At 38.2% G+C, this 27,535-nt stretch overlaps 1 protein-coding gene and 1 long non-coding RNA gene across 2 annotated transcripts; both read left to right on the plus strand.

Moving 5' to 3' along the window:
* The first annotated feature begins 1,757 nt into the window (after positions 1–1,757).
* Positions 1,758–3,688, plus strand: LOC149402236 (uncharacterized). Its single transcript, XR_016296141.1, has 2 exons — positions 1,758–2,878; positions 3,091–3,688. It is a non-coding gene; the product is annotated as an uncharacterized LOC149402236 (long non-coding RNA).
* Positions 3,689–18,575: 14,887 nt separating this feature from the next.
* On the plus strand, positions 18,576–19,445 carry LOC149402237 (uncharacterized). The gene has a single exon (XM_089608280.1). The coding sequence runs from the start codon at positions 18,576–18,578 to the stop codon at positions 19,443–19,445; it is 870 nt and encodes a 289-aa protein (XP_089464406.1).
* Positions 19,446–27,535: the final 8,090 nt, after the last annotated feature.

Below are 27,535 nucleotides of genomic sequence, written 5' to 3' on the forward strand. Positions count from 1 at the left end.
CAGTATGTTTCTTTGGCAACATTTAGGGGTCAATTGTTTGGTAACAGCTTGTGTAGATTTAGCTACAAGCTAATGTGAATGCAGATGCCAAGTGAATGCAATTTTTTGGTCAATTTATTGAGTACATATTACACTATAAATTCTATTTCCAAATTTCATTACAAAGCAAATTTCATTGCAAAGAGCACAAATTACACAACAAAAGCATTGCAAAGAGTACAAATTACAAACACATTACACAATTACACAATACAACCAACAAATTTCATTGCAAAGAGTACATATTACAAACACATTACACAATTACAAACCAACCCAACAAAAGCAGAACAAGTATGATCAAAACAACTTACGGTTTGAAAATCCTTGTTCGAAGTGACTCAATCTCGGCCTCCAAATTGTTCTTCTTCTTGATCAGTCCAGGAATGATACATTTGGATCTTTCACATAATGTGAGATCTCTCCATAAAAAAAAAATTACATCCACCCTTTTCATGATAATGGATATGTGAGCAAATGCATATTCCAACGAAGAAGAAGACGAAAAGAAACTCAGCAACGAATAGAATCTCTTACCTTTTTTAACGCACCCATAGAACCTCCTACCATGATTTTCATTCTTCCATGCCGCCACTTCGTCGAAGGCACGCCACAGACGCAGTAGTACCACGTGTTGTCATCGTCCATTGCTTTGACATCACGAGGAAGAAGACGAGAGAGACGAAGAGAAGTCTGGGCGATTTGAAAATGAAACTAGGGATTTCAATTTGTGGCTAAAATGCATATTCGATTATTGTGGGTATATCTACCTATTAAATGCATATTTATTACCATAAGTCCGTTTGTAAATAATAAATTTACTTCAACATTTCATTTGTAAATGATGCTGGTTTAGAATGTTGACATGTGTAACTCTGTTTGTATTTAACAATCCTGGTAGTAATGGAGACACCAAAATTAAACAATTGGTATTTTCGCCGACAAAAAAAAAAAAAAGATTAGGTAGCAAACTGTATGAAGACGAAAACAATTGGTATTTTTACCGCAATTTTCTCTTCATTTTATGTTCTTACCCGTAAGTATTTTCTCAGCTAAAAACCAAAAAAATAAAACTGACTGATTATTATGTGTTGGGCTATTAAAAAATTTTCATCTATACAATTTAGGCTTTTGTTCACTCATCAGGCCCATTTTTTTTTTTTATTAAACGTGGGCGGAACCACGAGCAAGTCTATTAAAACCCTCACGTATGGCGGAGGAAAACCGTGATTACATCGAGAGAATATCATTAAGGACTCCTCGAATGGCGCATGGCGGAACAAGCCCCGACCAACGAGGCCCATTATTTATTTTGAGTTACATTTTATATAATATAAAAGAAGTATTTTATCGTTTGTATTCTATTTACACATTACATCCAAAATCTCTAGCTTATTATTATTATGGTATCCCTATTATTATTGTCTTTTAATTTTAAAAGTTTTTTTTAATCCTACAACCATTCGTTTTCGTTCAATTCGTTTTTGTTCAATGATATATTGTCACATTATTATTTGTAGTATGAGGCAAATACAACTTATTATAATTATAACAAAAAATTGATTACTAATTATCAAGTATTAATTACATCAATTCCCCCTTAACTATCACACTCGTAACGACCCACCCCTCGAAGTTAAAGGGATATTTGCACCAAACTCATATTTTACGCCAAAGTTTGCATAAAAGCCCTTTGCTTCTTTTTTTTAATTGCAATAGGCGCACTTTTACCAGTAAACGGACGAATATACCATTACTCATTTAGAAAAGTTCAACGCAACAAAGAGGAAAACGAAGAAGACGAGGATCGGAGGCTATCCATGGCGAGAGTGGGATCTTTAACAAGGACAAGATTCTCGTTAACTACGACCCGATTCGACCGATCGCTGGAGCCGCCTTTTCCTCTAAGCCGGCGAGCTTCGATCTCGGGCATGTGCGAATCAAGCAATTGTCATCGTCGCTATCGTCTCAAGCCTACCATATCCACAAGCGTTTTATTCATTAGCGTGTTTTCGATTTGTGTTTGTTAACATTTGGTTAGAATTGTATGATTTCAATTTTCATGAATTGGATCTTTGAATAATATAATTTTATTTAAGTTAAGAAAGAATGATAATCTTTAACCTGAATTGGCTAATAATTTCTTGAAGGAATTTCCGTTCCATGGTCGATTCGCATGATCTCCGTATGTTTTTATTTGTGTTGTTGGAATTTTTAGCTAGAGACCAAAACTCGTCATCTCGGGAACTCCGTGGATGACTTGAAGGGATCAGTCGGGAACAAGCATGGGAGCTCAGCGGCGAAATCTCGTCAGGACTAAGCAACTACACAAATTTGAATTAAATCTCCCTCTCCAACAACAAGCTCTCCGGTGTGATCTCCATTGAGCTCAAAAACCTCCTTTAGTTCGCAATCCTCAAGCTCAGCGAAAATTCCCTATCCGCCAACGTCACAGCGGGCATCGGCGACTGCGAAAGCCTCATTTGGAAAGATTGATGTGAAGTTCATTATCTCGAAGACGTACGTGTACATCAATAACGATATAAGCAAGGAGTGCCACAGCTCCGAAAATGTGAAGTTCATTGTCTCGTAGACGAATGTGTACATCAAGAACGACAGAAGCAATGAGTGCCACAGCTCCGGAAACCTCCTCGATTTCGTTGAAATTAAGATGGAGTAGCTGAGCAGAGTCTCCACCATGAACCCCTGCAACTATACAAATGCCACATATTCGATTTGCAACCAGCCATGGCTCGTCGTCGTCGAGGATCGAAAGCTCACACAAGAAAATACGGTTGATTCGTTTGTCAAAACCTTAGCTTTTTCATGTCAGTGGAACGTAAGTAAAAGACGATAACTCATTTATAATCATTCGAAAATGCGGTTACAAAATGCTTCGGTTACAAAAGCTATTAACAAAGGTTGAAAATAGTAGTTTTTTATTTATTTACAAAATGCTTTGGTTATTAGCTTTGGCTTCTTAAATATTTATTTCTAGAAGTCTAACATGTAGAATCTATTGCTTGTGTTGGCTTCTCAATAATCTAATAGGGTTACAGGAGATCACTCTGCTTATCACCCTCACGCTCTCCCGCGAGTCCATCGACATTCGTCGCCTCCTCCAATGATGCAGAGCAGAGGCCTGACAACTTCAGCTTCTTCTAGGAGGATATGGTCCCTTATCTCTACTCTATAACACCAATAGGGGATTCACACTTTTTGCGAGGAAGTTTGGATCAAAGAAGACAACAATCTCTTAAAATAAATGGAGACCGAGGAATGTGGAGCTTTCAACACGCAACCAAACCACCGACGTCTTCTCTTTGCTCCCGGAGACTCCTCCGATCAATGCAGCGAGTGACACCTCTTGAGAGCGACCATGGCGAGCCTCCACCGCAGTTCTTAGCCTCTAGAAGGCTAGAGATTCCATGTTGTGCTTTTGGGCCGGTGTTGGCTGTGATTCTGCTGGCGGAGTCATGGCGATCAACCTGACCTCCTTGCGCTCGTGGTCAGCCACGCCGTCACAATTTGTATACGAAGTCTATGATGAATTTTATTAGTTGTAATTATTTTTATAATACGGCTATTTCTTGTTATCTCTTCAACAAGTACACAAATTTTGTATAGTAGGCTTCTTGATCCATTATAATTTTTTTTTTTTCATCAAGTATATATATATATATATATATATATATATATATATATATTTGTCTTCATCCGAATAAAAAATTTATCTAGTAGGCTTTTTGATCAATTCTACGTTTTATTTTTTATTGTCTTCATCTCGTATATATTTTTTGTTATTTTTTATTTCATACAATATACAATTTTTTAAATGGATTACATAACGATACAAAAGTATTGTAGAATTATTTTACAACAATTTTTAAGTGTCGTAAAATCTTATATTTGTAATAATGAATTTATCATACATCTTGTTATTATTAAAATTTTAAAATATAGTAATCTAACTTTTAATTAACCCGTAGCAACGCTCGAGTACTAAAACGAAGTAAATGTTGAATTACTGTAACACCTTTTAAAAGTTTGTTGTTAATGTAACGTTTATGATGGAACAAAAATTCTGGACCTTTTTGCCTCAAAAAAATTCTGGACCTTTTGGGTACTAGTAGTTTCTCTTTGCTAAATGTGTCAATTATATATTCATCCACGTGGTTATTGGCATGCATTGATTGGTACTGCAAGTTACCAGTATTTAAAAAAGCTGTATATTTGTACTCTGATTCGGCAGAAGTTGAATCACACAAATCCATACGATATCTAAATTACCAATAAAGCACATATACAATATTAAAATAGAATAAAAAAATAGCAATTACCCAATAATCTTATGCAACTATGTTAATTATTTTTTAATATTATAATCAACTAGACCTACATCAAACCTAAAATTTTCATTATAACCAACGTTTAAAAATTCTAAAACAAATAACCATATTGATGAGTTGTCACTTGAATCAATGTTTACAAATGTCTAATATACCCTTACCACAATACGTGCAATTATTGCGTTTTTAAATTAGTATTATTGTTTGTTAATTAATGGGCCGACTAAATAACTAGCCAAAATAACACCCCTACTTTAAAATTATAGTCAAACTATTTACATATGAAAATAGCTAATTTATCATGACAACATTCCAATATTCCAATAATAACCTTAGGTTAATATTATCATAGTAAATAATATCATCCATAACAAAAAAAAAATAGTATATCTAATTAACAATAATAAAAAAACTACAGTAAATATTATTTGTCGTAACAAGAATAACAGTAAACCTTATTTACCATAACAAGAACAATAGTAAATCTTATTTATCGTAACAAGAAAACAATAAATCTTATTTACCGTAGCAAGAACAAAAGTAAATCTTATTTACCGTAACAGGAACAAAAGTAAATCTTATTTACCGTAACAAGAACAATAGTAAATCTTATTTACCGTAACAAGAACAATAGTAAATCTTATTTACCGTAACAAGAACAACAGTAAATACGATTAACCATAACATTTTCTAGTTAATCTAACAGGAAAAGTATCAAATACGAGGACTAGTTAATCTAACAGTAAATACGATTTACTAATTATTTCTGTGAACAATCGAAGAGAGTAAATCCGACAGTAAATCATATTAACCATTGAATAAATCACTCGTTTCTATGGTAAATATAACAGTAAATTCGATTTTATTTATAACGAAATACCTACGATATACACAACATTACAATTCTATTTTTCACAAAAATTTCTAAATATTTTCTCATATAAAAAAAAAGATGCATACATTTAAAATAACTAAAAAATCCTCTGATTAAAGATAGAAAAAAAAAAAAAAAAAAAAAAAAAAAAAAGACAACACAGAAGGTTCAGGAATCCAGGTTCCAATAAGAACCTGAGCTTGGTGAAGAACCACCTATTCTTGCCGGTCTTGAACCTCTCTTCGAGCCTCTTCTTGGCCTCCATGAGAGCCGCGACCTTCTTGTCCTTCGACTGGAGAGCGTCGGTGGTCACGTCGTCCCGAGCCCATCGGAGCTTCCTCTTTTCGACGGTGGACGCGCAGGCTCCTCCGACCAGGTGCGGGTTCTGTTGGAATTGATCTAGGGTTTAAGAAAAAGTTTAACGCTTCGTTAAGCGGCGGAATTTTAAAAATTTTCTTTTTCAAGTAAAACAGTTTTTACTAACCTAGACAAAGAGCAAACACATGTAAATAAAAACTAATATGAGCATAAAAGATTACTAACCTTTTTAGAAGCTTGAACGTTGAGAAACTTTTGGAAAAGGTTGCAACGTTCGTCTCCCTCGCAGCACGTCTCTCTTCCTTTCCTCGTTAACTCGAGCAACCACGAAAGTTTCTATCACTAAATCACTCAAGATAAAAAGGAATTAGTGTGTGGACACTTTTAAACACTACGACTTAAGAACGAGTCTTGAAGTTGCAGAGCTAAACACTAGGTCAAATGAGGACCTAGGTGTCAAAACAATAAAATGAAATTGACTAGAGAGAGAGAGGAGAGGGGCGGCCAAGTCTAGAGAGAGAAGCTCTCAATCTCTAAAACTTTGGATGAATAAAATGTGTGGAATGAGGCTCCTATTTATAGGAGAGGCTTTGCCTTCAATAAGGTAATTTCCTCTTCTATAGAATATCACATGCCTTGCCTTTGACTCTCTCTTGGCCGAATATCCTCATGCATGCATGGGAAATTTGTTTCCTCTTTTTCATTTGGCAAGTATCTTGATACATTTATGCACAAAATATTCTCTCTTTCCCTTGGGTAGTAGGCGCCCATTTCATATCTAGAAGGGGCTTCTAGAAGCTCCTTCATTTGTTCATGACAACATGAAAAAGGCTCATTGAGAATTTTCAATAAATCTTATGAAATGAAATTAATCCACAAGGCCCAATAAATCTAATTTTGGCCGAGTGATGCATGTCATCAAATGACCATGTCAAAAAATTTATTGACATTCATTTCATCATATGTCTCAAAAGACAAGAATACCCTTTTGACAATTTTCGTTCTTGTTTTGACTTAGCTTCCAGTTTAACTATTCATACTTAATGTTATTCGTGATAGTGACCTCATGGATCCAAATGAACAAAGCTTGAGCTAAATACTTGGACTCAAAAGTTCACAAACCTTTTCCAAGTTTAGCTTAATGTCAACTGACTCCACTAAAGAGTTGACACTGAAAATCTCTCGGTTCAAATGAATTTATTTTCTACTCAAGAATTCAACCTAATTGTAATGAGCGGATCCACAGAATATTATCAGTGTTTACCCTTCATGAATATCATCAGCTAGACGGGGTTTACTTACCCTTCTAGGTGTTATTTCATAAACTCTTTTGTAGCTTGTGAATAAGTTAGAAACAATGTATTGACGAGGAGCTAACAAGTCACATTGTTTCATCCAAAAGAGTCAAGACTCAATTTGGACACTGGCCAGTTCATTTATTCACATTCCAAGGAACAAAGCATGAGGTGATATACATTGCATTTCAGAAAACTTGTACATGAATTTCATATCTATGAGAACTTCACAAAGTTACTCATGACATTCTCACAACTTAGTACTTCACCAATATGCCATGTTCAGAATCACATAGTGAGTCCGAACTCTGACTTTCTCAAATGAGAATACGTAAGCTGTGAAATGGCAACTCTCAATGCCTCATAACCAGACATCATAGATTCTCCTAACAATCATACTGAGGTCAATAGTCCTTTGACCCTTAGATTGCGAATATAGCGTTTTAAGCAAACTACGAAGAGTTTGTTCATGCAAATCTACATTTGTCTCTTCGTTAGTTGTTTAGTTTGTTTATGGACTAAAGACTAATGTTTTATCATAAAGCTTTAAACAGACAAGGAGGAATGAATGAACGTGTCAACTTTTTATTAATGAATAAGCAATTACAAGCAAGAGTCTTCATGAGACTTTATTACATCAAATGTACAATATAAAGATTACAACTCTTCTTGTGGGCACCATAGACAACAGGTTCCTCATGTTTCTCCAGTTCCGGTGATGCTCCTCAGCTCCGGTCTCAGGAAGGCTTCATCTCTGGCGCAAGCAACGAAGGCTTTCACTCTCTAGATCTGCGTGACGGAGGCTGGTTCAACGGCCGGCTCTGCTCCGCCCCGGTGACGCCTTACGACGAGGAGGGTTGTCTCTCCCGCGCCTCTCCGGGCGACGGCGCTCGATGACTCGGACCTGCAATTTCCACCCCCGATTCGCGCGACTGGTCTCCGTCCCCTGGCGTTCCTTCGTCGACGCTCACCGAGCTTCCTCTCCGGGCCTTTCCAGATCTGTGCGATGAGACCCGGCGCTCCCCGGATCCGGTGAGTTTTTGTCCTTCGCCGGAGCTCTTCGGCGGCGATTTTGTCGTCACTGTCATCGGATCTCTCATGATCTCTAGCGAGATCGGACAGAGAAAAAATGTAGGCTTCTTTACGGTGAAGTTAGAGAAAATGGCATTTTTGGTACTACGTGTAATATTGGCTATTTAGCTAAATAAACTAATAGATTGGCTACTATTTTAATATTCCCTCTAACTATAGGCTAGTTATTAACAAATCTCTTAATTAATTACTTGATTTATTTCTATTTTTAAAGCAGATAGTTATGGCCAATTAGATGCAACTATTTTGAAGTATATTCTACGATTTTTTTTTCTCTCGCTCTCAAAATGGATTCGCTTGAATGTCTTTCGAATCAGCTTTTGTGCGTCCATTGAAGATAAAAAGTATTGCAAACGCATAGAACTAAATATCACTTTCAACCATCTAAGAACTGGATCACTGTTCTATGTATAATATTACATGCATATTCTAGTTTTTTATATGACTATTCTTGTTGATGACTGCTCTCGTTTTGTATGGATTTACCTTATGAAGCAAAAATCTGATGTGCTTATGCTTATTCCAAATTTCTGTGCTATGGTGCAAACTCAGTTTGGAAAAGTGATCAAGCAATTTCGTTCAGACAATGCACGAGAGTTGATGTTCGCAAATTTCTTTTCCAAAAAGGGAATAATGCACCAGTTCTCGTGTGTTGAGTCTCCCCAGCAAAACTCGGTGGTTGAACGAAAGCATTAACATCTGCTTAATGTCGCACGAGCCTTGTACTTTCAGTCCAGAATTCCACTGCGTTTTTGGTCAGAATGTGTGCTTACAGATATGTTCCTGATCAATCGAATCCCATCTCCTATTCTCAATGGTATGACACCATATGAGATCATGTATAATAAGCCAGTGGACTATAGTGGCTTGAGAGTTTTCGGCTGTCAATGCTTTGCTTCTACTTTGAAATCGCACAGGACAAAATTTGAACCACGAGCTCGTCGCTATGTGTTCATTGGCTATCCTTGTGGCATAAAAGGATACATGCTTCTTGATATTCACAAAAGGGAGATCTTCATCTCACGAGATGTTGTGTTTCACGAACATATCTTTCCCTTTGTCTGTTGGAATCGATCTAGGGTTTGAGAAAAGGTTTAACGCTTCGTTAAGCGGCGGAATTTTAAAAATTTTCTTTTTAAGTAAAACTAGTTTTTACTAACCTAGACAAGAGCATATGCATGTAAATAAAAACTAATATGAGCTATTAAAGTTACTAACCTTTCTTGAAGCTTGAACCTTGTAGAAGCTTTTGGAAAGTTGCAACGCTCGTCTCCCCTCGCAGCACGTCTCTCTTTCTTTCCTCGGCACCTCGAGCAACCACGAAAGTTTCTATCACTAAATCACTCGAAAAGAAGGAATCAGTGAGTGGGCACTTTTAAACACTACGACTTGAGAACGAGTCTCGAAGTCGCAGAGCTAAAGACTAGGTCGAGTGAGGACCTAGGTGCCAAGACAAGAGAAAACCGAAAATAAACTAGAGAGAGAGAGAAGAGGACTTCGGCCAAGTTCTAGAGAGAGAGTCTCTCAAATCTCTTAAACTTGGATGAATGAATTGTGAGAAGAATGAGGCTCCTATTTATAGGAGAGGTCTCACCTTCAATAAGGTAGTTTCCTCTTCTATAGAATATCACATATTCATGAGCAAAATAACCCTTATTTCCCATTCCTCTTAGGCGCCCAAGGCAGCCTTCTAGAAGGCTAGGATTTGTTTCCTTTTTTGTTCATTGGCTTGCCTATTGCTCTCTTGGCCGAAATTCCCCATGCTTGTGTGGGAAATTTGTTTCCTCTTTTTCTTTTGGCAAGTATCTAAATACATTTATGCACAAAATAAACTCTCTTTCCTTAGGTATGTTGGGCGCCCAACATGTCTCTAGAAGGAGCTTCTAGAAGCTTCTTCATTTATTCATGAGAACATGAAAAAGGCCCATTAAGAATTTTCAATGAAATTCTTATGAAATGAAATTAATTCACAAGGCCCAATGATCAAGTCATGGCCGAGTGAAACATGTCATAAAATGACCTTGTCAAAAAAATTTATTGACATTCATTTCATCCTTTGTCTCAAAAGACAAAAATACCCTTTTAACTATTTTCGTTCTTGTTTTGGCTTAGCTTCCAGTTTAACTATTCCTATCGATGTGATTCGTGACAGTGACCTCATGGACCCAAATGAACAAAGCTTTAGCTAAACACTTGGACTCAAAAGTTCACAAACCTTTTCCAAGTTTAGCTTAATGCCAACTGACTCCACTAAAGAGCTGACACTGAAAATCTCTCGGTTCAAATGAATTTATTTTCTACTCAAGAATTCGACCTAATTATGATGAGCGGATCCACTGAATATTATCTATGTTTACCCTTCATGAATGTCATCAGCTAGTCGGGATTTACTAAATTACCATTTTACCCTTCTAGCTGTTATTTCCTCAACTCCTTTGTCGCTTGTGAATAAGTTAGAAACAATGTATTGACGAGGAGCTAACAAGTCACATTGTTTCATCCAAAAGAGTCAGGACTCAATTTGGACACTGGCCAGTTCATTTATTCACACTCCAAGGAACAAAGCATGAGGTGACATACATTGCATTTCAGCAATCTTGTACATGAATTCCATATCTATGAGAACTTCACAAAGTTACTCATGACAGACTCACAACTTAGTACTTCACCAATAGGCCTTGTTCGGAATCACATAGTGAGTCCGAACTTTGACTTTCTCAAATGAGAATACTAAGGTGTGAAATGGCATGTCTCATTTCAGGATTAAGGTAAGCATGATGCAATTCATACATAGTGACTTCGAGACATAAGAGGTTAAATGGTTTGTTCTTATATTGTCTCTAGAAGTGCACTGGTCAATTCAGTACCTTCGGAAGATACCTAGAAGAACTATAGAGTTCCTAACTCTCAATGCCTCATAACCAGACATCATAGATTCTTCTAACAATCATACTGAGGTCAATAGTCCTTTGACCCTAAGATTGCGAATATATCGTTTTAAGCAAACTACGAAGAGTTTGTTCATGCAAATCTACATTTGTCTCTTCGTAAGTTGTTTAGTTTGTTTATGGACTAAAAGACTATGGTTTTATCATAAAGCTTCAGACAAGGAAGATTGAATGAACGTTTCAACTTTTTATTAATGAATAAGCAATCACAAGCAAGAGTCTTCGTAAGACTATATGACATCAAATGTACATAAATAGACACTACTACTCTTCTTGTGGGCACCATTGACAACATTGTCAGTATTCAAGACATGGAGTCGATCAGTGATCCCTTCGATGACTTTGTTTTGCTTGCTTCACATCCTATTTCCACTGAGGTTTATGATGACCCTACATTGCGTGCATCACAAGTCATGCCTCCAACAGTCATTTAATAACCTGAGCAGCCCCTACAGACCTCAGACGTGTTAATGGAAGATGTTGAAGAGTCTCAGCTTGAGCGTCCTTCGAGTGACTTTGTGTTGCGTGATTCGCAAGTTATCACTGATAAGGTCACTTGTGCCCCTATTGATTGCCACTACTTCGACATCGGAGCCTACACTTCGTCGGTCTACTCGATCAGCTCAGCCACCTGTTAAACTGTGTGACTACCATTGTTGTTTGGCAAATAGCTTTCCTCCACCTAGACACGAGGGACTTGTTCGCAGTTCTCCTCACTCTCTTGACTCTGTGCTTGGCTATGCTTACTTGTCTCCAGCGTTTCGAGCTTTTGCCTTTGCGATCTCAATCAATTCAGAACCGCAGTTCTATCATCACGCTGTGAAACATGACCACTAGCGTCAGGCCATGTCAGAGGAGTTAGAGGCCATGCATGCCAATAACACATGGTCAGTGGTCTCATTACCTGAAGGAAAGCAGGCTATTGGCTGTCGTTGGCTTTTTAAAAACAAGTTTGGTGCTAATGGGCTCTTAGCAAGACATAAGGCACGACTTGTGGCTAAAGGCTACAATCATCAAGAGGGCATTGACTATGTTGAAACCTTCTCACTGTTGCCAAGCTTGTCAGTGTGAAGATGCTCTTGGCTTTGGCTGCTTCTAAGTCTTGGGTTTTGGCTCAATTGGATGTCAATAACACTTTCCTGAATGGTGATCTCTTTGAAGAGGTATACATGGAACTGCCTTAGGGTTATTTGTTTGCTTCAGAACGAGACAAGTTTCACGGCAAACCTATTTGCCTTCTTTATAAGTCAATCTATGTACTAAAACAGGCATCTCGTCAGTGGAACCTCAAATTCACCCATGCTGTTAAGACTCTTGGATTTGCTCAATCCCAGGCTGACTATTCATTGTTCACACGTGGAAAGGGCTCTAACTTCATTGCCATCCTACTCTATGTAGATGGCATTATCTTAGCTGGGCCTAGTCAACAACAGATTGATGATGTGAAGCATTGTCTTAGCACTAGGTTCAAGTTGAAGGATCTTGGCGAGCTGAAATATTTTCTGGTGCTTGAGGTGGCTCGATCCTCTTCTGGGATTTTCGTTTCTCAACGTCAGTATGCCCTGCAACTTCTGGAAGATTTTGACTTCCTTCAGGCTCATCCGGTCTACACGCCTATGAATCCCAGAGTTGACTTGCATTGTGCGGCTGGTGAATTGCTTGCTGACCCTTCTCACTACAGGAAAATAGTTGGGAAGTTGCTTTACTTGACCATTACGCATCCGGACATTACGTTTTGTGTTAGCACGCTCAGTCAGTTCATCTCGGCACCACGTGAGTCTCACTTGCATGCCGTCCATCACCTTCTACGGTACATCAAGGCACAGCCGGGGCTTGGTCTTCTTTACCCTGCCACATCGACGACGCAGTTGAAAGCATTCTCTTATGCAGATTGGGCGAATTGCTATGATACTCGTCTTTCGATCACAGGCTTTTGTGTCTTTCTGGGGGACGCCTTGATTTCGTGAAAATCTAAGAAGCAAACAACGGTCTCACGTTCATCGACTGAGGCAGAATATAGGGCGATTGCTTCTACAACGTGTGAGATCATATGGTTGAGGCAACTTCTTGTCGACTTTGGTGTCTCAGAATCCTCGCCAGCTGTCCTGTTATGTGACAACCAATCGGTAATTCACCTCGCCTCTCATCCAACGTTTCACGAGCGTACCAAACACATTGACGTTGATTGTCATTTCTTTCGTCATCATCTTCAGAATGGGGTCTTCAAGCTCCTTCCTATCCGGACACATCAATAGTTAGCTGACCTGCTCATCAAACCCCTTGCGGCTCCGATTCTAAAGCCGTTGATGAGCAAGCTTGACATGTACCGTCCACCTTGAGGGGGCGTATTAGAGTCTTAGTTCATACGACATCGTTTTAGATAGTGATTCGTTATTCTTTTATTATGTGACATGTGTCACTAGGAGATCGGTTGAGGTAGTGAGAGTTTGTTATATTGTATATAACCGTCACTTGTATATTCATTTTAGTGAATGAGAATTACACAATTGCTTGCTCATACTGAGAAGTGAGTTTTCTCCCAAACACTCATCGTTGATCCATCTTGATATTTTGGGTATAATGTTAGTAATATATAGTTGTTTGGCTTTTACCATGTGATATTAAATTTTAATTGACTAATCCTCTCTTTCTCGCTCCCTCTCACTATCTCTCTAAAGCCGCAACGGAGGTGCGGAACCACCGTGCACTGCCGGTCTTGGGCTAAGGCGGGCTAGGCCCCCATATGTGGAAGGGCCCCAAAAGATTTACACTTTTTGCCTATTTTTAAGAAAATTTACATTTTTTATCCTAAAAATTTATACTTTTGGCCCATTTTCTAAAAAATTTACATTTTTTACCCTGAAAATTTAAATTTTTATTAGTATTATAGGGCTCCAAAATATTGAATCGCTTAGAGCCTCCGGTGAGTTTGGGCCGACCCTACCACCGTGCATCGAGGAGGAGAAGACGGAGGATGTCGTCGGTCAAATCTAGGCTCTAAACGGCGTCGGGCGCGGCAGGCTGCGCAGACCCAGAGAAACGACAACATAGATGAGCACCGTGCCAGAAGGAATTGCAAATTCATTAATTAATTGTCGTCGATTTTATATGAGTTCAAGTTTTTATTTATATTGAATCGTCCAAAAAAATGTTGTTAATTAATGTTACAACGATTGAGCAATTGCAAAAATTCACGTCCATGCAAACTGTTGACTACATTTGTGACTTTCGTGAAGATTAATTGCTTTATTTAGCAAACCAACAAAAATAATAGTTTATTCTGTCTATGGAATGTTTTCCTTGGTAAAAGGAAAGAGACAAAAAGTCATTTATATTTATCTGTGGAAATTTGTGACCGTTGAGATTGAGTTAGTGCATGCATATTGAAACGTGCATCATTTTATTTAGAGGAATTGCCATAACTACCACCAACTCAATAACAATTTACAATAATCCACCAAACAATAATTTTGACCAAATATACCACTTGCCTCTACGTGTAAAACCCTAAATACCCTTAAAAAAATTATTCTTTACATTTTATCATTTAATTCTTTCTCTCTCTCTCTCTCTCTCTCTCTCTCTCTCTCTCTCTCCCTAACGTCTGATACATTTTCAAAATCTCATCACTCAAACCCACCCAAAATCAAAACCATTCTTCTTCTTTGAACCATGATCGAAATCCTTGCCCAAACATTTCAGCGAACGAAACTCTTTTTCTTCTCCACGAATCTCTTCTCCTTCTCCACGAATCTCTTCTCCTTGCCCGGATTCTACTTGGTTAGTTTCAGCGAATCTCTTTGTCAAAGACTCTACTTGGTTAGTTTTAATGTTTTTTCTTACCATTTATTTTGTTTTTGTGTATGTTTATTCTAGGTATGTTTAAATTTGGGACAACAATCAGGTTTTTGTGATTCTGGGTAATTTTTGAAGTTGTTCAGCGAAGTTCGTAAGTTTCGTCAGATGTCAACAGTTGACGTCAACAGTTGACATCATTTGTTGACATCTTATGTCAACAGTTGATGTCATATGTTGACATATATTGTTGATGTATAATTTCAACAGTTGACATCAACTGTTGACGTCAACTGTTGACATCTGATGTCAACAATTACTAACTTTGGATTTCTTCTTGATTTGTACAGTGATGGCGGAAATTTATTTATTAGTCAAGCACAGTAGTACTTGGATTGAACCTGGTCGGTATCATGAGAAATGATATTTCGGAATTATGGTGCCGTCTGAAGCGAACTTCGCTAGCTTTGTTCAATACCCTTATGCCATCGAATCCCCTTATGCCATCAATACTCGAGGAAGGGTGTGATTCGGTCCCAACTCATGAATCGGCAATTCGTTCTACATTAGGATTGGATGACTACTTTTTTAATTCTTTGTTCAGACTACTTTTTTTTTTTTAATTTATTATGCTTTGTTCATACTACTTTTGTTTAAGAGTCTATTTGTTTAATTCATTATGCTTTTTGTTCAAACTACTTTTGTTAAAGAGAATCCAGACTACTTGTTGACCTCAACTGTTGACGTTGATGTCAACAATTGACGTCAACTGTTGACATCAATGTCAACATCATCAATATCAACAATTGACGTCAACTGTTGATATCAATATCAACAATTGACATCAATTGTTGATATCAATGCCAACAACATCAATGTCAACAATTGACGTCAACTGTTGATACCAATGTCAACAATTGACGTCAATTATTGACATCAATGTCAATAAACAGATAGCTCATAAATCACATATGTCAACAGTTGACGTCAACTGTTGACATTGATGTCAACAATTGACGTCAAAACCATTAAAAACAACTACAAAATGATAATTGATATATTGTTGATATTCATTAAACATGCTATCAAAAGCATACCAAAAGAATAAGATACGAGTAGTACGTGAACAACATTGCTATCAAAAGCATACCAAAAGATTAAGATAAAAGTAGTATGTGAAACACATTGCTATGTATTGTTTACATTGTTTCCTAATTGTCTTAAATCTCCATGTCCGATCCAACATGGGTCGCTAACTTCACTGCCCCGTGCCGGTATAAGTCGATCGCGAACTTTTGCCGGTGCATGTACATCTCCTCTTGTTTGACATCTTGCAGAGAGCTCAAAAATCACATATGTCACAGATGTCAACAATTGACGTCAACAGTTGACATTGACGTCAACAGTTGACATTAACGTCAATTGTTGACATTGACGTCAATTGTTGACATTGGTGTCAACAGTTGATGTCAATTGTTTACATTGATGTCAACAATTGATGTCAACTGTTGACATTGATGTCAACAATTAACGTCATTTGTTGACATCAATGTCAACAATTGACATCAACTGTTGACATCAATGTCAACAATTGACGTTAATGTCAACAATTGATGTTAACAGTTGACGCCAATTGTTGACATTGATGTCAATTGACGTCAACTGTTGACATCAATGTCAACAATTGATGTAAACTGTTGACATCAATGTCATCAATTGACGTCAAAACCATTAAAAAACAACAGTAGAATTGACTGTCGTACCTGATCGCCAAGCCATTCTTCTTCGGTCTAGAGTTGTTAGTAAAATGTCTTCAATTTGATTTCAACTTCTGTGAAATTTCATCCCTATGACAATTTATCTTCTAGTGGCTTGTACCAACGCCTTTCCTAATCTTTCTTCTTCAACAATCCAAACTTCAGCAAACTCTCCATTACAGATGACGTCCTCAATAAATTTTTGCCATCACTGCGTACAAATCAAGAAGAAATCCAAAGTTAGTAATTGTTGACATCAGATGTCAACAGTTGATGTCAACTGTTGACATTATACATCAGCAATATATGTCAACAGATGACATCAACTGTTGACATAAGATGTCAACAATTGATGTCAACTGTTGACATAAGATGTCAACTGTTGACGTCAACTGTTGACATCTGACGAAACTTACGAACTTCGCTGAACAACTTTAAAAATTACCCAGAATCACGAAAACCTTATTTTTGCCCCAAATTTAAACATACCTAGAATAAACATACACAAAAACGAAATAAATGGTAAGAAAAAACATTAAAACTAACCAAGTAGAGTCTTTGGGAAAGAGATTCGCTGAAACTAACCAAGTAGAATCCGGGCAAGGAGAAGAGATTCGTGGAGAAGGAGAAGAGATTCGTGGAGAAGAAAAAGAGTTTCGTTCGCTGAAATGTTTGGGCAAGGATTTCGATCGTGGTTCAAAGAAGAAGAATGGTTTTGATTTTGGGTGGGTTTGAGTGATGAGATTTTGAAAATGTATCAGACGTTAGGGAGAGAAGAGAGAGAGAGAGAGAGAGAGAGAGAGAGAGAGAGAGAGAGAGAGAGAGAGAGAGAGAGAGAGAGAGAATTAAATGATAAAATGTAAAGAATAATTTTTTTAAGGGTATTTAGGGTTTTACACATAGAGGCAAGTGGTATATTTGGTCAAAATTATTGTTTGGTGGATTATTGGAAATTGTTATTGAGTTGGTGGTAGTTATGACAATTCCTCTTTTATTTATTTGATTTAGTCTGTCTATACGTCTTGAATACGTAGTTAGTTATGTACGTGAAGAAAACAAGTATGCCTATACAAGCAGAAATACCAAAGCATACATATACCATGCTAACCATAAGTTTAATAAAGGCCATGTATCAATGCATAATTGAGCACACAATATTTTGTATACATCTGATGGTTATTGTTGTAAATTGAGTAACATTAAATAGGTGCTTTAATTAACTCAATTTAATTTGTTCACTAAAAGACAAAATAGTGTGTTGTTGATTGAGAAAGTGAGTTTGTGTGTGGGAAAGAGTCCCACATGGAACAAATACTAAGGTGAATGAGGAAGTGACGAGCTCGACTGGGGCGAGGTCGACTGAACGAAATGACGAAGTCATTTCAGCTCGACTGGGGCGAGGTCGACTGAACGAAATGACGAAGTCATTTCAGCTCGACTAGGGCAAGGTCGACTGGATGAAATGACAAAGTCATTTTAGCTCGACTGGGGGCGAGGTCGACTGGACGACCTCCTGTTGAGCTCGACCTCCTGGTGAGCTCGACCTCCTGGTGAGCTCGACCTCCTGGTGAGTTCGACCTCCAGGCGAGCTCGACCTCCAAGCGAAACGGCACGGTCCGCGGGTTTCTCGCGGCGATTCTCGCCAACAGTCGCGCCTCCTCATTTAGTAGTTATTTTTTGTTACAGTTCGAACCAACGGTCACGTCGCTTCGAAACGAACTACCGTTTGGCCAACGATCGTGTCGTTTGCGACTATAACCGTAGTTCGACCGAAACAGTGCGTCTGTTCGTCGAACCTCTTCGCGAACGGGTACGATTGCTTATATAATCCGACTTCGGATTCAGTAATCTACACAGGTTTTCGAACCAACTTTCTCTATTCCCGAAACACTAATCCAGAAACACAGTTCTTGCTTATTTTCGGATTTTCACTCTGTCTTGGTGCAGTCCGAACTAGGCTTGTCGTATCCTGCGGTATTCTTGTACAGAAACCTTAAGACATTTTGGGGTACTCGAAATACTATAAGGAAAGCGTTCCTATGCGTGATTTAAGCCTCGAAGTCTTCAATTTCGAAGAATTATCTAACAATCTTATAGTATCTTGTGCTATGGCTACCGAGGCGTCTGTTTCGAGTCTGAAAGTGATGAGCCAGGACTTCGTCAAGTTAGATCGCTTCGACGGGACCAACTTCACCCGCTGGCAGGACAAGATGCGGTTCTTCCTCACTGCCATGAAGATCTTCTACGTGCTCGACCCGACGTTGGTGCCCATCCCGGAGCCGACAGACAATGATGATGACGAACTCAAGGCGGACCGGAAGAAGCGTCAAGAGGACGAGCTGCTGTGCCGGGGTCACATTCTGAACACATTATCAGACCGACTCTACGATCTCTACACCGACAATCCATCGGCGGTCGAGATATGGAAGGCTCTCGAGTACAAGTTCAAGGCCGAAGAAGAAGGTACCAAAAAGTTCCTTGTCTCGAGTTACGTTGATTTCAAGATGTTTGATGACAAGCCTATACTTGCTCAAGTTCATGAATTGCAAGTTATCGTCAACAAATTGAGGACTGTGAAGATAGATATTCCGGAGTCTTTCCAAGTTGGTGCGATTATTGCGAAGTTGCCCAATTCGTGGAAAGGCTATCGGAAGAAACTTCTTCACAACACCGAGGACTTCTCTTTGGAACAAATCCAGAAACATCTTCGAATCGAGGAGGAATCGAGGATGAGAGAGAAGACGACGGATGCCGGTACTTCCAAGGCCAATGCGGTGAGCGCTAAAGCCAAAAGGAAGAGGAATGACAAGGAAGGTTTTTCGGGTTCCAAAAAGGACTCGAAGAAATTCAAGCATTCCGGCAAATCCACGTCCGGTAACAAGCCCGGGTCCAAGGGGTCCAAAGGGGGCTGCTATGTGTGTGGTAAACCCGGTCACTATGCTCGAGATTGTCGACACCGCAAGACGGAAGAGAAATAAATCGACGCCATTATGACCGATACTAACATAGTCGCTACGTTGAGCGAACTGATGGCGGTCAACGGCAAGGTTCAAGGGTGGTGGTACGACACTTGTGCTACCGTCCACGTCACCTATGATAGGGCTGCCTTCAAAACCTATTCTGAAGTCAACGATGGACAAGCAGTTCAGATGGGAAACGAGCATCGCTCTCAAGTTGTCGGCATCGGAAACGTGGATCTCAACTTCACCTCCGGGAAGACGGTCACTTTGACCAATGTTCTCCATGTTCCGGATATGTGTAGGAACCTAGTTAGTGGCGATCTCCTAGGCAAACCGGGGATCAAATCTGTGTATGAGTCGGGCAAACTTATCTTGACCCGTAATGGTGTATTTGTTGGCAAAGGCTATTCCAGTGAAGGGATGGTCAAACTTTGTATTATTGACAATGTTATTAATGAAATTTCTCCTTCTGCTTATATGCTTGATTCTGTTTCTTTATGGCATAGTAGATTAGCACATATTGGTTTTAGCACTGTGAAAAGGTTAATTAAATGTGGTTTAATTTCGTGCAAACCTGATAAATTAGATAAATGTGAAATATGTGTGAAATCTAAAATGATAAAGAAACCGTTTTATAGTGTAGAGAGAAATTCTAAGTTGTTAGATCTTATACACTCTGATTTATGTGAATTTAATGGCATGTTAACCCGTGGGGGAAATAGGTACTTTATTACCTTTATTGATGATTGCTCTAGATTTACATATGTGTCTTTATTGAAACATAAAGATGATGCTTTTAATGTTTTTAAGGTGTATAAGGCTGAAGTAGAAAATCAATTAGGAGTTAATATTAAAGTCCTTAGAAGTGATAGGGGCGGTGAATATTTTCCTAGTGATTTTAATGCATTTTGTGAAGAAAATGGTATTGTTCATGAATGTTCCGCACCTAGAACACCACAACAAAACGGTTTAGCCGAACGTAAAAATAGGACACTTCAAGAGATGATAAATGCCATGTTAATGTATTCTGAATTACATTTTAGTTTGTGGGGTGAAGCTTTACTTTCCGCATGTCATATTTTAAACCGTATTCCTTTAAAGAAAACCCAAATATCGCCGTACGAGGTATGGAAAGGGCGAAAGCCGAATATTGGGTATTTCAAAGTGTGGGGGTGTCTAGCCTACTACAAAAACATGGATCCTAAAAGGACCAAGTTGGGTCCTCGAGGGATACGAAGTGCTTTTGTTGGCTATGCTACGAATAGCAAGGCATATAGACTTCTAAACTTAGAGTCTAATGTCATAGTCGAATCCCGAGATGTGGAATTCTTTGAGAATCTTAACTCGAAAGAAAAAGAATCTCAAAATTCCACTAATGAAGAACTTCGACTAGGCGAGCTCGACCTCCAGTCAGGCTCGACCTCAAGGCGAGCTCGAACCCCAGGCGAGCTCGACCTCCAGACAGGCTTGACCTTAAGGCGAGCTCGAACCCCAGGCGAGCTCGACCTCCAGGCAGGCTCGACGCCTCGAGAGGAAAGTTCTTCTAGGGTAGTTGTAGAACAACCCGAACTTCGGACGAGCAAAAGAGTTCGTAAGACTAAGGATTTAAGATCTGACAAAATAGATTCTCGCCTTATTTCTTTTTACCTAGTAGAAGGAAATAGAGAGAGTTTTGCTCGAAAGATTCCTATTATTCTTCTTATTGAAGATGATCCTAAGACTTATAGTGAAGCTGTGGCTTCTCGAGTCTCTGCTTTTTGGAAGGATGCTATCCAAGATGAAATGGATTCTATTATGTCAAACCACACTTGGGAGATTGTCGATCTACCCAAAGGGTCGAGACCTATTGGGTGTAAGTGGGTGTTCCGAAAGAAGTACCACAGTGATGGCACTCTTAACACTTACAAGGCTAGATTAGTAGCTAAAGGATTTCGATAACGAGAAGGAATTGATTACTTTGACACATATGCACCGGTAGCAAGGACAACAACAATTAGAGTGTTGTTTGCGTTGGCTTCTTTGTATAACCTCAATGTTCATCAAATGGATGTCAAGACGGCATTCTTAAATGGAGATCTCGATGAGGAGATTTACATGGAGCAGCCGGAAGGTTATGTACTTCCCGTTAATGAACAAAAGGTTTGCAAACTTGTTAAATCCTTATATGGATTAAAACAAGCACCCAAACAATGGCATCAAAAGTTTGACTCAGTCATACTTTCGAATGGATTTGTTCCTAACGTTTGTGACAAGTGTTTGTACACAAAGGTGCGTGGTAACCTTGTGATCTTCCTATGTCTCTATGTTGATGATATGTTGATCATTAGCAATGAGATGAAAGGAATATTAGAAACGAAGAGGTTTCTATCTTCCACTTTCAAAATGAAAGATCTTGGACAAGTTGATACTATTTTAGGTATCAAGGTTCGTAGAACCAGTGGGGGTTATGAACTTAGTCAATCACACTATGTTGAAAAAGTGCTTGATAAGTTCAAACATTTAAAGTTCAAAGAGGTGAACACCCCATTTGATCCAAGTGTAAAACTTGAAAAGAATGATGGAAGGGTTGTGGCTCAATTGGAATATGCTAGTGCTGTTGGTTGTCTTATGTACTTGATGCAATGTACTCGACCAGACATAGCATTTGCCGTTAGTAAAATGAGTAGATTTACTAGCAATCCAAGTACCGAGCATTGGAAGGCCATTGGGATAATTTTTGGATTTCTTTTGAAAACCAAAAACCTTGGACTTCAATACGGTCAGTTTCCTGCCGTACTAGAAGGATATACTGACGCAAGTTGGATATCGAGTGTCGGAGATAACAAATCTACGACGGGATGGGTGTTTACACTTGCCGATGGGGCAGTTTCTTGGAAATCAAAGAAACAAACTTGTATCACTCATTCGACCATGGAATCAGAGTTCGTGGCTCTTGCTTCCGCAGGTCAAGAGGCTGAATGGTTGAGGGATCTTCTTTTAGAAATTCCATTGGCTAAAGACAATATATCAACCGTGTCGATACATTGTGATAGTCAATCAACTTTAGCTAGAGCATACAGTGAAGTGTATAATGGAAAGTCTAGACATATTAGTCTTAGACATGACTATGTGAGGAAATTGATCAAAGATGGAATCATTTCGCTCACATGAGATCAAGCTTTAATATTGCTGATCCGTTCACTAAACCTCTTGCAAGAGATTTGGTGAAATCGACCTCGAGAGGTATGGGTCTTAAACTCCTTGAGTAGCGATCTGAAAATGATGGCAACCCAACCTAAGGTTAGGAAATGACTAACAATAGGTTCAATGGGTACGAACAAGTCATTGAATTAGATAATCATAACATTATATAATAATGTTGACTGTTACAATCGGGAGGTTGAGTTTCTTAACTCTTAATGAAGTTCAGTCTTGAGGACAAGTATCTATACGTAACAGAGATACCGTAAGAACTTCACCTATGTGAATTTCGGGATGGTGCCGTCCCAAAGTGAGAGCTGGAGTTTCTCTCATGAAAAATTCACGAGACAGGATGAGCACATGGCCATTAACGGTGCTAAGCGTGTGATATAGGCGAAGAACACTAAAGGGTGTGTGTTGAGTAACACCGATTTTATCACAAGGAAAATAGCTTCAAAGCCTTGCTACCTAATTTCCGATAAAGTCTTGTGTTGCTTATACTAAGGATAAGTTCAAATCGAAAGATACTTAACTGTACTAACACTCTTTGTCTCTTTTCTGGATTCTATTTTGACTTTTCTGAACAAGTGGGGGATTGTTGGAAATTGAGTAACATTAAATAGGTGCTTTAATTAACTCAATTTAATTTGTTCACTAAAAGACAAAATAGTGTGTGGTTGATTGAGAAAGTGAGTTTGTGTGTGGGAAAGAGTCCCACATGGAACAAATACTAAGGTGAATGAGGAAGTGACGAGCTCGACTGGGGCGAGGTCGACTGAACGAAATGACGAAGTCATTTCAGCTCGACTAGGGCAAGGTCGACTGGATGAAATGACGGAGTCATTTCAGCTCGACTGGGGGCGAGGTCGACTGGACGACCTCCTGTTGAGCTCGACCTCCTGTTGAGCTCGACCTCCTGTTGAGCTCGACCTCCTGGTGAGCTCGACCTCCAGGTGAGTTCGACCTCCAAGCGAGCTCGACCTCCAAGCGAAACGGCACGGTCCGCGGGTTTCTCGCGGCGATTCTCGCCAACGGTCGCGCCTCCTCATTTAGTAGTTATTTTTTATTACAGTTCGAACCAACGGTCACGTCGCTTCGAAACGAACTACCGTTTGGCCAACGGTCGTGTCGTTTGCGACTATAACCGTAGTTCGACCGAAACAATGCGTCTGTTCGTCGAACCTCTTCGCGAACGGGTACGATTGCTTATATAATCCGACTTCGGATTCAGTAATCTACACAGGTTTTCGAACCAAGTTTCTCTATTCCCGAAACACTAATCCAGAAACACAGTTCTTGCTTATTTTCGGATTTTCACTCTGTCTTGGTGCAGTCCGAACTAGGCTTGTCGTATCCTGCGGTATTCTTGTACAGAAACCTTAAGACATTTTGGGGTACTCGAAATACTATAAGGAAAATGTTCATATGCGTGATTCAAGCCTCGAAGTCTTCAATTTCGAAGAATTATCTAACAGTTATATATGCGAAGTTGCGAGCAAATTGTTCCGTGGGATTCCCATTCACTATATCTTTCTAGAAAATCCAACTTTAAGAGGTTTCACCTTCGTCAAACATCATCAATATACACGGTCAACATCTATAAGGTTTGTGAACCCATCTTTCAAAAGAAAAAAAAAATCAAACTTTAATTTTCTCGTTATTTACTTCTTTGATTTTTTTTACTTCACCTCTATTCAGTTATTACTTTCCTAACCACAATTTCGTTGGTGTCCTATCTTCTATTTCTAAAATATTTATATCATGTTTTTATATATATGTGTACTGTATGTACGTTCAGTCAAATACAATTTTTTTAAGGATAGCTCATGCATGTGAAATATATTTTTATGCTTGCAAAGTTGGGTGTTTTTTTTTTTTTTTTTTTTTTTTTTTTTTTTTTTCAAGTGACAGATATATATCAACTATTATAAACATTTGATCAGAAAGGTGTTCCATTAATTTGAGGAACAAATAGAAAAGTGGAGGTAAAGTAGTGCGTGTATATATGATGTTTAAAAATATGTATACACACTAGAACCGATATAAATACATAAAATAACAGAGAATATAAAACCTAACATTTTTTTTATTCTTCTCTTTTTTATCATTATCTTTGCATTTTTATTTTCATAAAGACACATTTAAAGTATATGTAAATTCATGGTTTAAATCACACATGATTTTAAATACATACACATAATATATACATGCGCACACACCATGTGTGGTCATTCAAATTCTAAGAAAAATAGAAAGGAGAAGCTGACAATAATTTTGCTATTATTTCCTTTCTCTCTAAGTTCATAAAACTTATATAAATTATGTGTGAGCATATATTCTTATTATTATCAACTTATATTTGTGTTGTTATTATTAATCTTTTTTTTTTTTTTTTTTACTGAACGGTAGCCTCAAGGGCTATGGATTAGAAGGCATGTCTATCAAAATGGTCTCCCATAAAATAGGATGTACAGAGCTGTGTCGCAGAGTTTCAGAAGCAATGTTTAGAGAGCAAATTTGGCAAGCGCATGTGCCGCTATGTTACAAAGTCTGGGTATATAAGTGACATAAATAGAAGAAAAACCCAAAGCAAGAGCTCTAATGTCTTCGAGGACCCTCCCAACTTCAGTAATAGGGAGCTGGTTGAGACCGAGTAGTTTTGGGATGGTGTGTAGTCGGTTTGAATCTGCAGGTGGGTGATGCCGAGAAGATTGGCGTTCAAGATGATGTGATTAACCGCGAGAGCTTCAACGACAGTGGGGCAAATGGCGGTGCTGGTCTGGGTGATGAAGGATCCGCGAACCAGTCCGGTAGAGGTCCGGAAGACACCTCCCGGGACCGCAACGACGGCCGTCTGCAGAGAAAGCGGCGTCGGTGCTGACGGCCACCACCCTTGGAAGTGGTGGCGGCTAGTGTTGAGGAGGGGGATGATTAGGACCAGCCTGAGTCTAAGCGGAGGAGGTCGAGCTATCGCGAAATTCCTCTAGGTGATTAAGGGCGTGATTGACAGAATCGATCGCAGATCTTGGCCAATTGGCCTATTGTTATGGATGGCGGATCTCGCTATCTTTTCATGCAATAAAATATGTTCATGTTGTTGATTATTTCAAGGTCAGAGGGTTGTAGTTTGGTCGTTTATCTTATATTGTTGCTCGCTTCATCGTATTATCTAACTATAAAGTAAGTCGTTTCAATTATTTAATGGTCAACCCTTTAATTATATTGCTCTGACTTTCAGCTGTGTATCCTAATTGGTCGTTTTTTTTTACAAAAATTTAGCAAAATAGCTAACTCAAACGTTGGAATTTACTAAATAATCAATGTTTTGTAAATATTAAATAAATAGCCACTCGGATGACGTGGTCTAATTAGATTTTTTATTTTTATTTTTGAAATTTGTCCTTTTAGAGTTTTGAATTCTGAAATTATTTGAAATTTGAATTATTTAGGCTACCCGGAAATTTAAATTTGAATTTCCCGAATTTAAGTGTAAACATTTTTGGTGTTTAATTATTTCCTTATATGTAGCAACTAAATTGCATGGTTGTGCATTGTTATTTTGTTTCCTTATATATTTGATTTTTATTCCTTATTTACTGTTCCGATTATTTCTTTATTTTTTAGTTGTATCTTCCTTAATAGTCGTTATTTTTCCAAGCGCTCATATATTATTCAAACGTCTGAAAATATCACGGATCTATAAGATATCTGGGTTTTCTCTGAATGAATCAGCTGGTGTATTATTTTTTTTATTATTTTATATTTAGGCTGTTTTCGCACAAGTTTACTTAAAATTACTATTGTATTTACGTATATTTATTGTCGCTGTTATGTTCCAGTTAAGCTTTTTGAACGTCAATGGCTGGAAAACCACAATCCATTGTCAGGTGGTGTAAATACAAAATGTAATAAAAATGATTTACAAACTGCTATTTTCGATGATCTTGATTTTGAAAAACTTCCCCATGAATTTTGATGTTAATGTCAACAATGTTTATATGCGAAAGGATGTTCTTGTGTCGGCTATGAGCATGATTGCACTTCGCGGTAATTTTGAATTAAGGGTTCAGAGTTCTAGCAAAACTCGATATAGTATTGTTTGAATGAATGTTGGATGTTGATGGACAATGTGAGCGTCTGTATGTTCTAAATCGAAATGTATATCATCCACTAGATATAACAAATTCAGGACTTGACATATTTTGCAGTAAATACATGGAAAAATCTTATTAACAACTTTTTTATTGACATTTTCTGCAGTAAATACACGTTTTTACAAAGAAACAATTACATGTAAAATACCTAGACATCATATTCTTCAACAACATCACACCTAAATCATTGACATCTACATGCAAACATATTTCCATTTAATTACACCACAAGCCATGTATAACTCGTCCACTTGTTATAACAAATTCAGAACTTGACATATTATGTAGCAAATATATGTACATATGAACATACATCAAAACCGTCAATCTTTCCAACGCCATTCACAACAGCCAGGCCTGACAACAGCCATACACAATTCCAAAAACTAAACAATCCATCTATTATTGATACGAAGGCATCATAACAAAATTTACACATCTAGCCATTTAAAACCCGAACCCCCAAATCTCGTCTGCAAATTTCTAGGGTTTAAGGCAAAAATCTAGGATTATGAATAAGGAATGCACGAATATTAACAATACATCATTCTTTATCCCAGAGGAAGATGACTAACACAAAATCCATGTTATTCGATAATCGATCCCAAAAATCCAGTTTTCTTTTTTCATTTTGTGTAAATCTTTGACGAAAAATAGTAAATGAAATTCTGATTAGGTGCAAAGACAAGATGTCGCACACAATGTGTTGACAATGTGTCCGACAACATGCTTGAACACAGATATGGATAAACAACAAAACAGTGCAGAAATCAA

The sequence above is a fragment of the Urtica dioica genome, chromosome 3, assembly GCF_054948205.1.
Source record: "Urtica dioica subsp. dioica isolate 48M chromosome 3, U.dioica_male_clone48M_v1_H2, whole genome shotgun sequence".
Taxonomy (NCBI): Eukaryota; Viridiplantae; Streptophyta; class Magnoliopsida; order Rosales; family Urticaceae; genus Urtica; species Urtica dioica.